Genomic DNA, 14,427 nt, shown 5'->3' with positions numbered 1-14,427 from the left:
ATTCTTTCCAGTTTTGATATTGTGATATTTATTTGTGTTCAGTTCCATTTATCTTTTATGTATATAAATGCTAACTTTATTTTTAATATCAGTAGAAAGGCAATTTAATTTGTACCTTAAGTTTATCACGAGAAATACTAAATGATGTTGTATTGCAAAATGTATGGTTACCTGCAAGGTAATGTGTACAGGGTTTGCAGTCAAAATGATGACTGGTCGTTGATACAGAAATAATTCACAGCTGTCATATATTTTTTGTTTTATACGTAACGGTAAAGATCAGGTACTTGATTAGGCAACAGGAACAGATTAAATGCAGACTTAAATGTGGAAATTAGTTTTCCTTGAAACTTAAAAAAAATTAAATGAAGCCACTTGCAATTAATCCAACCACTCTTTGAAATACCTGAGGATGAACAGATTTTAGAATCATTATTTTTTCTTTTTTATTAGTAGGAGTATAGTAACCTACGAAAGGCTAAAGTAGGGTTCCTGGTAGATGTCAGCTGTTGATGGTAGAGTTCAGTATTTTGATGAAATATTCTCTAATGAAACCAAATTAGCAAACATAGTTTGTAAAAGTTGTTTTGGTTTTTAAGTAGAAGCTTGTTAACCCAAAAATTCAAGAGAATTAACTTGATGTTTATTTGTAAGCAGTAATGTTTATGAACTTTAGTATAACTATTCCAAATACTATACTGTTGTTATAAATAATTGCTTATTGTCCTGAATGTATAATTTTTTATATTCCTTTGTTTTAATCTTCTAATCAGGTCATAAACAATTTTAAAGTTAATTAATTAATCAAAAATAACTGAATGGTGCTGACTAGAACATGTATTCATAACAATTTCATTACCCATGTGAGTGTAAAATGATCAAAATTGCATGTGATAAGCTTAACTGCAAATCTTAAGAAAAGTAAGTGTTTATTTTATGTTTTAAATAAGTGGCAAATATTTTAATAATAGCAATAAATTTCCATTGTATGCAACCTATGAAGCAAGTAATAGATGTCCAGCGAATATAAATCACTCATCTGTATGATGCCACATACAAATAATCCCAACACATAAACATGGAAAAAGGTCAGGAAAGTCAACAAAATACAAATAATCATGTGGCATATAAAAGGTGTGCAATGTTATTTGGTCAGCTGGATGATCACAGCTTGTGTAATCTTTGTTTAAAAAATAATAAATTTCCTTATCATATTGCAATGTCATAACTCAAGTAAGTACGAAATTAAAAATCAAGTTTTACAAAAAAATCAAAATTGTAATTGTGACAAAAATTGTTCACAAGCAATTTGTCTTCTAGCTCTACATCAACTGAGCTAAATTTTTATCACTTCATTCCAGTCTTAACACAAATCTTCACGGAGTTAAATGCCATAAAACTCAAAAGAACAGGAAAAAAAAGCATCTGATTTCACTGTTTTATTTTTGTGTCATCGTTAAAACGTATGAACAGATTCTTGAGTAAGGGAGCATTTGTTCATATAATAATAAATTTATAAGTACAAGTAAAAAGACAGACCAGTGTTTTGTCAAAACGTTAAACGTTTCACAGTCAATAAAATTTTTACATATGCTAGAATATATTATTACTGCAACACTCTTCGACGTGCCACTAATGTAATGCTATTATATTAATGGTACATATCTTGTTTAAGAAAGGAAAATACATAGAAACAATTGTGCAGTAAATGACTATCAGGCATTCAAATGAGATTTACATGTGGAAAAACACAACTTTCTGTACTTAATATGTTCAGTTTGTGACTTGAAGGATATATTATTGTTTGCTATTTTAGTGTTTTCATAAAATCTATATTCATGATAAGTTTAATTTCAGCAGTTTGATTCATTAATTTTTGAACAAATTTTACAGATATTTTGCTGTCTACCTGTAAAATGTCGTATACTTTAGCTATATTTATCAGAAGTAAAAGATATGGGAATGATCTTACAATAAGTATTTTCATTCACAGCTTTTGTTTAGAAGCTATGTGGCAGAAGTATTAACCCTGGAATTTAAATAAATGTTGTGTACGTTAAATGATTAATAACTGGTTTTGCCATTGTTATGGTATTATGTAAACAGTTAAAATAAAATTCAAAACATTCATTCTGATTAATTTAAGATTTAGTTTTTACTCTAAACTCATCTAAGTAACATAGTTTTAAAGTTAAAAGTTTGACATTGAAGGTTGTCTTCTGTTGATAAATTCACTTGTTCCTTTTGTGAAATACCTGATTTGGTTAACACTAGTCTGTAACTGTGTGTGTATATAGAAAGCAGATTTGTTGAGAAATATGTTATTATATGTAAAGGTAATTTAGCCTTAATGTAAATCAGTCTGTATTTAACAAAAATGCATTTGTTTTCAGAATAAGTATTTCTTCCTGGATTTATTTAAAAATGAACAACTGCTTTCATAGTTATTTATTAGTTAGGTATTGTACTTAAACTTGCAAGTTTATATTCAAAGTTGTTTTGTTTTTCTTTTTTTCACATAATTCTGTAATGAAAAAAGTTGTACATCTTTTACTTTAAACATTCTTTTATGTACTTTCTTAAATAAAAAGAAACCTTAATTGATGTAGCATTATACATAAATACCCAGTGTCATTTTAAAACCTGTTATAAATTCGAAGTGAAAAGAAAAATCTGCATTTTTTGTTGTTGGTTTATTTTTCTTTCAAAAATAAATTTCCATCTTAGCTTCATACTGGGTAATTGACTACCTGAAAGACTCTTTTAGAAAATAAAATATTGTCATAAATCCATGAAAATTTGAAAATAAGAAAACACTGGACTAATGCTAGTTTTTCTTCTACACATTGTTTCTGTTTTTTGCTTTCTTCTGTTTTTTTCAGGATTACTTTGACATAATAAAAAAACCTATGGATTTATCTACTATTAAGAGAAAGCTTGATACAGGACAGTATCAAGATCCTTGGCAGTATGTGGAAGATGTGTGGTTGATGTTTGATAATGCATGGCTGTATAACAGAAAGACATCACGAGTATATAGGCATTGCACAAAGGTAGGTTTGTGCTTTTTGTGTAGGATAATACTATACTGATTGAAAAACACCTTGAAATATTAATACTTTCCTCACGCGTGTGGTTTTACTCATATCATAACCAAAAACTAATCATCACAGTTTCTGTACTATAATTTTTAATATTTTTTATCTTCAAGCTTTCAATAAATATTCCAAGTCACTTATACACACAAAATCAGGTATTTTCTCTATCCTGTCTATATACACTTGGAAAATCTGATCAATCTTGCAATCACTATAAAAATAAAAAATAAATAAATACAAATTACCTTTTTTCTAGAACGATTACAATTCTTTATCTTAAATAGCTTAAAGTTTCTAACAGTCTACGTTTATTTGTATTTGGTTTTATTGTTTTATTACACTTTGAACCTTGTATTACTAATAATTCTGCAAATGTGCTGCTAATGCTACTGGATTGAATGATGTAACACACAAGCATATGTCATGAAAAATGTTTATGGTTATTATTTTTCATTGTCTTGTGTAATAAGATTCTAATTTTTACATTTTTTAGTTACTGTTATAATATGAAATGTACATGAAACAAAAAATGTTGTATTAGTAATCTTGAATATTTTTCTGTTGATTGCCAATGGAATTTAAGTTTTTTTATATTTAAGCATTGGTATACTAAATAATTTGTAGTTAGTTAAATAAAGCCTCTAAGAATGTGAGTATTAGCTACTATGTACAAAACAGATAATGTTATGTAAATGTCACAGTTTATGTGGCTTTTTGACTTTAAAGCTTGTTGATCTGAACACTATGAAAGAAAGTTTCAAACTAAAGATAAAGTAGACAGTACTCTATACTGAAAACAATTTAATGTGATACATCATTTGGTAGATTAAATTTTACCTTTCTAATGGTTATAGATAATACAGTATAAAACATTATTGATGATTTGTGAAAGAGAGGGTGTGATAGTAGTGCAAAATGAGTGGGTCTGATTTCAGTTTATGATTCCATAAGTAAACAAAATTAAAGTCCATAAAAGGTACTCTGCTTTAGTAATATCCATATTAAATGGGTATTTTACTTTCTGTACCTTATAGAGGGTTGACAAATAAAGTAGAGAAGGCCTAGTAGTTTTGATTTATTAAATGTTTTGATGCCAGTTATATTTGCTTGCAATGAAAATAAAGTAGTTTAATTGAATTTTGAACGTTATTCTTTAAAAAGCTGTGATGTGCATATAATGACTTGTTCATAACAAGGTGAACAATTTGTTAAACTTAAGATAGATGTTGTGGATATCCTTTCACTGTCTCCTTTTTCAGAGAATATACCTTACCAAATTGCATGAATCTTGGGACAGAACTTCTAAATAGTTTACTGGTCGTAGCTTTGAAAACATATAACTTGATTGAGAGTTTCTGTCATTTTTCTGTATGAAATTTCCAGATTTTGTTATTAACCAATTTTTGGTCCTTTCTTTGTTGAGCTTCAGTTCAATTGTTGATCTCAGGATTATTTTTATTTAATCATTAGTTTAAAACTTGAGTGATTTTGAGAAAAATATTTTGTTTGAAAATGTATTTTACTAATTCCAGTTGTCACTGCTTCTAAATAAAAATCATGAAAAAACACCAAGTAAACTTTACAAAGATTTGGTGACATAAAATCTGACCTTGCAAAATGGCATCAGCTCAGGCTAGGTAACAGAATTAAAACAATAGTTTCTAGCAAATATGCTTTGTTTGAATATGATTAACATTAAAGTTTTGAAAGATTTTGAATAATATGAGTATTTTGTTATCCCTACCATGCATTTTAACCCTAATAAAACTTATTTGAATATCTTCATCAAAGAAAACTGCCACAACTTTCAAACATAATTTAACAAATATTTTCAGGAATAAAAAGACCACAAAAAGAAACTGGTTACAAAATTTCATATCTGTGTTATTGTTGTTTTACATGTATGTTCTAAATGAAATTCTGTTGTTACTTTACAAAATCTATATGTAAACACTATTGGAAAACTATAAATTACTTCTCACAATACTTTTACTGTGCTTACATAAATAATTTATTCAATGATTTTTACACTTTTACTGTAGCAATTTCCAGGGGTGTTCTTCAGTAATAATTCATTCCAACTTTTTATTAATTCACAGTGTATAATATGGATTGTAAAATAATTTTGAAAGAAGAAATGTTGAAATAAAATAAGTTTTTTTACTATTAAAATTTTATATGCAATTTGCATTTAATACTTAAAAGATTCAGATAGGGATAACTTAAACAGTTAATTTTAATAATAAATAACACAGAACATTTAGATAGATAAATAATTTAAAAAATTTTAGTTAAGGTCAGTCTGTTGCCTTCAAAAGAGTTGACATTGGATATATCAATGTCTTCATCAGGTGAGAAAGTGCAAAGCATAATAATGCCATATTTATACCTTTTTTAACTAGGTCATTTGACTGTGCATAGTTTTACTATTTATCCATAATTGTCAGAGGTCTCACCACTTTGTTCTTGCAGATATTTGCCAGACATTTATCTGTATTTAGTATTTCGTAATCTTTTGTATACATTGTCATTCCCAAAGATTCATCCTTATTATTGATTCTAATACCCCTTTGGTTGAGCCAGTAATAGTCTTTCCCATAATGTTTTATGTTGAGTTATTTGTACTTGGTGTGCTATGGCTTAATTTTCTATTTCTTTATTTCTTTAATGTCTCTGATGTTCTGCTAAATAAGATTTTAAATTTTTTTTCTGTCCGGTAAAGTCTTTCACATTTAATTATTCCAGCAGTTTCCAGAAACTATATATAATCTTTAGTATTACTCAAAATTTGCTCTGTCTTATATATGAATTATAGGTAAAATATGTTTTTAAGCACTTTAAATAAACTAGTAGTTAAACATGGAACATATTCCAAAATTGAATATTGTTCTTTAACTTTATCATTACTACATTTTAAGTTAATACTTTGATCCATTATTACTACATTAGTAAATTTCTTAACTGCTGTGTCTGCTGCATTTGGTTTAAATCCTCTTTCAACTGCTGTTTATTTCATAAATACAAATCTTTTTTATGCCTTCTTGTTGTATATATATCTTCAGAATTCTGTGATGACATTTGAAATACCCAAATGTAGATAGCAAACTTTTTACAGATCCACAGATTATCATGAATTTAAAATGTTTTTAATTTTATGTCTTAGTATTTTGTGTTACTTATTTCAACATTTATACACAAGTCTCAAGAAAATATTACTGAGCAGGATAGTGTTTAAAAGTCTTCTGTGGATTTCTTTAAGTTTATATTTAGTTTTGTGTATAATTGTGTGTTACTTTTGTATTCTTTCATGCAAGATCACAGGTTTTGAGTTTCACTTTCTTTTTTTTAATAGGAAATAATGAATAGCAGGATATTTTGTTTTTTGCAGTTTTCACCTTGGACACTTTTTAACATAGAATTCAGTTATTCACAATGTAATTTTTTTCAAGTCTAAGTTGATAAGTATTTTTATATAGACTTCTGTGTAAAAGCCATGATTTATGACTCTTTAAATATCTTAATAAATTCCTGATGGTGAATTTATTGCTCTGTATTAAAGAAACTCATAAATTCACCAGCTAAAGATTACGTGGCATTAGACATCTTGCTTTCTTTATATATCTTTTATTTCTCATTATAAAATAAAGTGTAAAATTTAGAAACTTAACTTAGATGATGAAAAATATGTATTAAGTAAGTAATTTGTGTTGTTCAGTACAGTAACAGGCTGTGCATTCCATGTGTGATATACGTCTTTTAGGATTACTACATAGAAACAGTTCAAAGAGCAATAACGCAATGAAATTAAATTTTAAAAAATGTAAACTTACAAGCTGTAGTTATTCTAGGTAGAAAAACAAGTAATTTGGATATTTTTCTTGTTTTTTATGTTAGCTACCAAGTCAGATAAATCAACCGAGTCTGCATAAACTTAGGGTTGAGAAAATAATGTTTAAAAATTTTCATTTGGTATTCATAGCACCAAAGTATAATCATCAAATACAAATAAATTCAATTTATTAATGGTTTATGGTGGGGAAACTAAACAGTGACATCTAAGATTATGTAGAAGAAAATTTGCTATGTCTGTTAGTTATAAACATATATAAATACCATGAACAGTTCATTAAAGACAACCTGTTGAAGTCAGGCAGAGGGAGTAGTAGGGATTTGACAAACTTATTGATATTTCAGCAAATCAAAAATGTAGGTAATTCAAATTTCTGATTCTTACTGTAATTTCAGAAGTTTGAAAAGAACTTTTAAGTTTTGCTTTTCATAATTTGTGAATTTAGATTATTATTTATTGATTTTGAATTACATTTGTCTATTTTATATGTCTCTAATACCTGTGATAATACATGTCTTAACAGCTAGCAGAAGTGTTTGAACAAGAGATAGATCCTGTAATGCAATCACTTGGATACTGCTGTGGGAGAAAATATGTTTTTCAGCCACAAGTACTTTGTTGCTATGGGAAACAACTTTGTACAATACCCAGGGATGCTAAGTACTGGAGCTTTCAAAATAGGTTAGAAAATTATGATTTCAGCTAAACATATGACCTTTTTTCTAATTCAGTGTCATGTAAAGGTGTATTTATTGTAAGCTTATTGTTTTGTTTCTAAATTTGGAAAAATTGTCAGTGGTTTTTAATTTTTCATATTACTTTTCAGAACAGTAACAGTGATGTTACATAAAAGATGAAGAAGGTTAACAAATTGAGAATTTAACTGTTTTGTGTGAAATTCATGATGTGCACAAGGTTCTTATATGGTACTTTTTACTGATATTTCTATCATTTGCAGCAGTGGTCACCACAAGGTAGTAGAAGGAAAAATGTTTGTGGTTTAAAATATAACTATTGAAGTATATCATTTTACAGTGCAAATAAAAAGTAATTTCAAATATTAATATTGTAATAAGGGATCAGTAAAATGTTGGGATTGGAGATAGCTGATCCGAGGTAGGAAAAAGATTGAGCTGCTGGCCTGCATTATGAAGAGATCACACAGCCATGAAAATTTAGGATCTTTCTTAATGTAGAAGATATTATTGAAATTTATTTGTGATGAAATATTTCAGTCTCAATATTTAACACAGTTAAACACAGTTGTCACTCAGTTAGTGAAAACAAAAAAAGAAAAAACTTGTCAGTATTAGAGACATTTAGAGAATTGCATACACAAACTATGTTTTCTCTTGCTTCTAGTTGCTACAGTGCAAAAGGTATTATTATTATTGCTTATTTTGTTAATTGTGCCATTTCAGATAATAAGATTTGTATATAACCCAGAAAAATTACAAAAATATATTTTGAATGTAGAAGTTTTTGCAATGATACTGCTTAAGGAGAAAATAAAGACTTTGATTTCAGTTTGTGAGCTTTTTTTTTTTTTTTGTCTTCAAATTTACTACTGTCTGGTCCAGTTATCTTAAGTGTGCAAAATGTGCTATTTCAAAATAACATGTATGTTTTGGTAACAAGTGTACCTGTAATTTCTTTTTAAAAAATATATTAGGTTTGATAGACCCTTTAAAGCATACCCCAGGGCCAACCTCTCACTGAGTCAGTTTATTAAAGAATAATGCATTATTTGAATTTGCATGTGCATATTGAACATGTGTTTTATTTCATAAAAACATGAAAATTGTATGCCTTCCTAACATGCTTAACTTTTTGTTTTGTTGTTGGTTTTGAATTGCTCGACCATAGCTGTAATTATTTGCTTCTTTTGATTATTTTAAGCTTTCCATTTAATTAATTACTTTAAGGCAAATTAATTAATGGATTGCTTCTTCCTGTCTGATCTGTTTGATATGCTGTGTGCTTGACATCCTTTCCTGCTTGTTTGATTCATCTTCTCAAATTTGCTGGGCTGCTGTATGGGATTTGTTTCTTCTGACCAACCACCAAAATTATTATGGAGTAGTTCAAAACAATTTGGCCTTCTTTCTGACAGATATACCTACTGTCAACGATGTTTTTCAGAAATACAGGGTGACACTGTCACTCTTGGAGACGATCCTACAGCACCACAAACGTGAGTGATATTCTAGTATTATTGCACTTTTATCAGGTTATATTCTTGATGATCTAAAATCTGTGTGTATAATTTTTAAATTCAAATTAATATGCATTTTTCAGTAAGTTTATTTTAATCAAAATATAATGAAAACTTAAATTTTGTAATTAAATATATCAATGTAATCACTGGGTTGGTTTATGAATATAAAATTTATTTAGAACTTTATAGAAAATAATATAGTTGAATTATATAGGTTTTTCTGTAATTATTAATTTTATACTATACTTCATCTGCCAAACACAATGATTTGTTTTCTCTCTTTTTTTCAGAACAATACGAAAAGATCAGTTTGTTGAAATGAAAAATGACCATTTAGAGTTAGAACTGTGAGTAATTCTGTTGTGGATTTTTGTATTTTCATCAAAATTGTGACATAAAGTGAAAATATAGAACTTAGTTTTCATTTTAATTTTCAATAATAAAAGTAACTTGGGTTAATAAATTATAACATAATAAACATTTTTACATTCTAATCATGTTATTTAGTAAAATAATGCTGTAGCAGTTATATTAACAGTTCTGGTGGTAGACTGAGAGGAGAGAAAATGCTTGAAAGAGAAATGTTTAATACTGTACAGTTTTAAACAGTTTGAGTGGATTAGAAGTACCCAGCTACTGATCTATTAAAAAATAAACTGATGCAAAGAAGAGATTCTCTTTCCTATGTATGTGTTTTTAATGGGCCTTATTGTTTTCATTTTAAAGCTTCTTGAAGAAGCTAAATTAGGAAAGAACATTATAAACCTTTCACTTTTTCAAGCCCATGAATTTTTTTAACAAAGATTTGGCCAGTATGTGTAGTGAACAAAGAGCCTGTAGAAAATTTCCCACACTACATATGGGAAGACTGTGGAAACGAAGGAAGACTGCCCTGGACTGTTATAAGCTTTGTAAGACATTTGTAAGACAAAATGATAATACATCATTTCCATTAATTTCTATTTGTTGCTTGCTTTTATACCTACATTATCATTGACTGTGCATCTGTATGACAGGGTGAAATCATGTTGGTCTCCTTGAAAGCTGGAAATAACACATCCTTCATTGATAAATCTGCAAAATGTATATGGAATTGGCAATGACACGAAGAAAAATATTCATTAAACAGGCTGGCTGTATAGATTGTGAATGTAGAAACTAATCTTTCTGGAAAGTGTTGTATTGTTTGCAGTGTTGTCTGAAATACAGAAGTAATGGCTGAAAAGGTTTTTTATAACCACTATATTAAAAATAATGACATATCTAGTGATTCTAAGAAAACAAAGCTGTTGTGCTGAAGTGTGGAAAATTAGTGACAAAAGCAAGAAACAGAAATGTTTTTACAGAGATTTCTGCTCTCAGTTTTCCAGATATGACTGCAAGAAAAGCAAGTGAGAAATATTGTTAAAAAAAAAAAAAGCACAGTTAGCTTTATTAAGTGCTTGGGGATTACCAACCAATTTTTTTGAAGTTCAGAAAACCAAGGATAATGTCACTTGTTGACTTGACTAAGATTACCAAATAATAATTTAAAGGTTACAAATGAAAGGAGCTCATTTGGTCCATCTTCCTCCTTTCATTGTTGATCCAAACAACTCTAATAGAGATATTTTAATTTTCAGTAGAAGGTAACCAGAGAAGAATGTTCTTGTATATAGCATGTTTTTTTGTTATTGTTTTGGAGAATTTTTGTAAAATTAAATTTTTTTTCAGGTATCTTAGATATTTCATATTTGAGTTGTATTTATGTTTGTAGTATATTTACGGGAGTTGTTAAAGTATAAAACTGCTAAAAAAGAATTTTTTGTCTTGCCTTACTTGGTAACTTCCATTTTCAGTATTTGGTGAAAACAAGGTTCAGACCATTGATATAAATTTTATTCCATATGTTAGACCATCATTGATGCTTGTTGTTTAACAAAGATTGACAAAGCAGCTTAATAATATTTGACAACAATAAAATACATTGATCAAATCATTTTGTATCATTCATTTATATTAAAATTTCACGTATTCGAATAATTAAATTAAAAATGTGTAAGAGATCATAAAGTATTCATTTATTTTTTTCAGAATTTACAACTACCTTGTAGTATAGTATTGCAAAATTTCACAGCTAAATTTGTTGAAAGTTTTATAAACAGTGTTTCAGATACATGATTTTTCTCAAAGTACCAAGTGTTCATCGTGTTGTTAAATGCATATTTTCTGTCTATTTGAAGCAGAAAAGGCATTTTAATTTTTTTGTATAGTTTCATTTGTTTTTCCTTAGAAAATTCCTCCTTGTAGTGAGAAAATAAATACAGAATGTTGTCTATTTTGTTTATGCAGATTTGTTGAATGTACTGACTGTGGAAGAAAACTTCATCAAATATGTGTATTGCATTTAGAAAGCATTTGGCCCGAGGGGTAAGTATAATATGGTATATATTCCACAAAGTATTACATTGTGTTAATTGTGTAGTTTTATAAATTTATCCCAAGTATGTAAGTATTAAACTTCTTGTATTGGTTCTGTTATTTGTAGTGACTTATTATATTTACTAGTTTTCTTTTGTGTTTATTCTAATTCTCTAATTATTTAATGAATATTCTTATATTGTGTTTGTTAAGCTAAAATTCACAAGGTGGTTTAATGATCCTACCATGTAAAGATAAATTTTGCATTTTTTGGATGTTAAAATGTTTTTGTAGTTAAAAAATAAGTACTGTCAGCATGGAGTCAATATAGGGATTTGTAGCTTGAGAAAATGATGACACTATTTCCAGACTACTTTGTTTACTTTTTTTATGTATATAGTCCATAGTTGTAGGCTTGAAAATATAACCTTTGCATTTTGATTGAACTTGTTTCCCTATTCTCTCTGTTAAATTATCTTGTGGCCAAAGTAATGTGCTATTATATGCATGTTTTCTGAAAGAATGAGGTATGTTTGTTAAGCAACTAAAGCAGTGTGATTTGAACAAAATCTAACAAAATAATATACATTTTATTCGATTAATACAATTTAATTTTTAATACTTTGTTAGCTCTTTCTCAGTGGGCTGAGTATAATTATACTAGAATTTGTGTACAATTGTATTTGCACTATAACTTTTGATACAACATGTATATCTTCATAAAATTTGATAGACCTTTAGTAAATAACACAAGTATATTGTACAGAAAAAAATCAGGTTTTTTCATTAAATATTTTTACTAAAGATTTGTTTCTGAAAATATCTAGTCTGTTTTGCTATCAGTCTGAGTGCAAAGTGATTTCATTTTATGATTAAAAAAAAACTATTCTTTGTCCCAAAAATCTCAAATTATTTGCTTAATCTCTCAGACCTTCATGATACATTTCAAATGTTTGTTTTCAGTTAGATATTGTATTTTGTTTTTTTCTGTACTCTATGTGGAGTCTATCACTTGACCAATCTCATAATCATCATAAAAAATTAGAAATAAATATACATTATGCTCTCTTTTTGTGGAAGAACAACTACTTAATCTAACACAACAGTACAGATGTGTAGTCTAAGTAGCTTAAATCTTGTAACACTGTATATTTGACTTTCCAGTCATGCCTAGCTAACATTACATAACTTGCACATGTACTCACATTAGTTATCCATTGAGATAAAACTGATCTTCAGTCTTCCCTGTCTTGGCTGTGATTTAGTGGACTAGTATTTTGTAATATACAGTCACATTTATACATTATGTATCTATATGGATTATTACTATTTAGAAATAAGTTATTAAACTTATTTCTTAAAATATAAAACAATTCTCTTCTTACTATGACTTTTGTACTCAGTTGCATTAGACACCATACTATATATAAAACACCTGCATAAAAATGTAGAAAAAGTTTCCTGAATATCATTATGGAAAGGTGGAAATCATGACTATTTTAGATATCACATTTAGCTGTGTTGCACGCAAGAGTATGTAAAGATTTGATATAACTAAAAAGAAGATCTAATGACCCTCAAACCAAATTACAGTTTGTCATGACTATTTTGGAAGAAAAAATAATAAAAATTGATATAAACATTTGGCATGAATATCAGTAAATTCCATAGTTTAAAGGTAATTATCATCATATATTTTTTGATGCCAGTTTCATTTTGGAACCAAATCAAATACTTCCAAAAATTATTGAATTAGGTGTCAAAAATTTGCTCGGTTCTTCTGGGAGTCCAGGTGTCCTCCACACCCCTGGCTAAATTTACAGAGCATTACAGTTTTGAAGAGCCACATGTCTGCATATGTTTCATAATGTAAACTGTATTAGGCTATTACAATTTGTGATAGTTGAGACACTTAGTTCATTTAAAAAAAAATAATAAGAGGACATCTCAGGGGTATTTAGAAATTAAAGTTAGAATTTCCTTTCACTTTTCTTCATGAAATAAATATTACATACAATAAAATATCTTTCAGTTAAAGTTTCTTAACATTGTGTTTATTGTTATTGTTACTTGAATTTTAAAATCTGATATGCAGGTGTACACTTAACACTGAAAGGTGATCGTTGTGCTGGGCAGTGTTAATTTAAATTTTCCTGATTTAATAGTAACAAGTCAAAGTTGTCTTCTTATTCAACATTTACTTGATAAGTGTTTTTAATGATGAAATTTGTTTTCTAGCTTTCAAACAAATCAGTGGGTTCAAATTAGCTGTTAAAATTTGTGTTCAAATACCTCATGTACTACCCTAGCAGGAACTTGAAACAGATAATCAGGTGTTGTTTTTTTCTTTCTTCCTCTCACTGGGCTGAAATTAATTCTGTAAGAAAATTTTTGTTTTTCTCTTTGTTAGATTCTTAAAAAGTTATTAGTTTGTTTTTTTCTACACAGCTTTACCTGTGATAATTGTCTGAAAGCAAAAGGAAAAAAGAGAAAAGAAAATAAATTTTCAGCCAAAAGTAAGTCATGAACCTCAGTTCTTTTCATAAAGTAAGTTCTTTTTAATATTTGGATTTTTTTTAGTTTTCATCAAAACTGGGTAAAACTGAACAATGCAGAAGAATTTCCTAAAATTCTCAAAGAAATTGTCAAAGTTTTTTAATGAAAACCAATGTTAATGAGTATTGATAAATAAAAGTAAGCCACAATCTGTTTCAATTTTGTATTTAATCTTTATACTAAAATCCATAAGAAAAAAAAAAGTGAAACATCTTATGGCAATTAAAGAATAAGAAATATGTGGAAATGTTACTATATTTTAATTAAATCCAAACTAGGTACAGTCTTGCCATCCATTTAAATCA

At 28.0% G+C, this 14,427-nt stretch overlaps 1 protein-coding gene across 1 annotated transcript in view; it reads left to right on the top strand.

Annotated features, from left to right (window-relative positions):
• Positions 1 to 14,427, top strand: part of LOC143236872 (histone lysine acetyltransferase CREBBP-like) — a 107,575-nt gene that overhangs the window by 55,915 nt on the left and 37,233 nt on the right. Inside the window, 6 exon segments of the mRNA XM_076475517.1 lie at positions 2,883 to 3,053; positions 7,472 to 7,629; positions 9,062 to 9,142; positions 9,457 to 9,513; positions 11,498 to 11,575; positions 14,015 to 14,082. Coding sequence (XP_076331632.1) covers positions 2,883 to 3,053; positions 7,472 to 7,629; positions 9,062 to 9,142; positions 9,457 to 9,513; positions 11,498 to 11,575; positions 14,015 to 14,082 — 613 coding nt within the window.

Source organism: Tachypleus tridentatus, chromosome 13 (genome assembly GCF_004210375.1).
Source record: "Tachypleus tridentatus isolate NWPU-2018 chromosome 13, ASM421037v1, whole genome shotgun sequence".
In the NCBI taxonomy this organism is placed as follows: Eukaryota; Metazoa; Arthropoda; class Merostomata; order Xiphosura; family Limulidae; genus Tachypleus; species Tachypleus tridentatus.
This window is presented reverse-complemented; position numbering and strand designations above follow the sequence as displayed.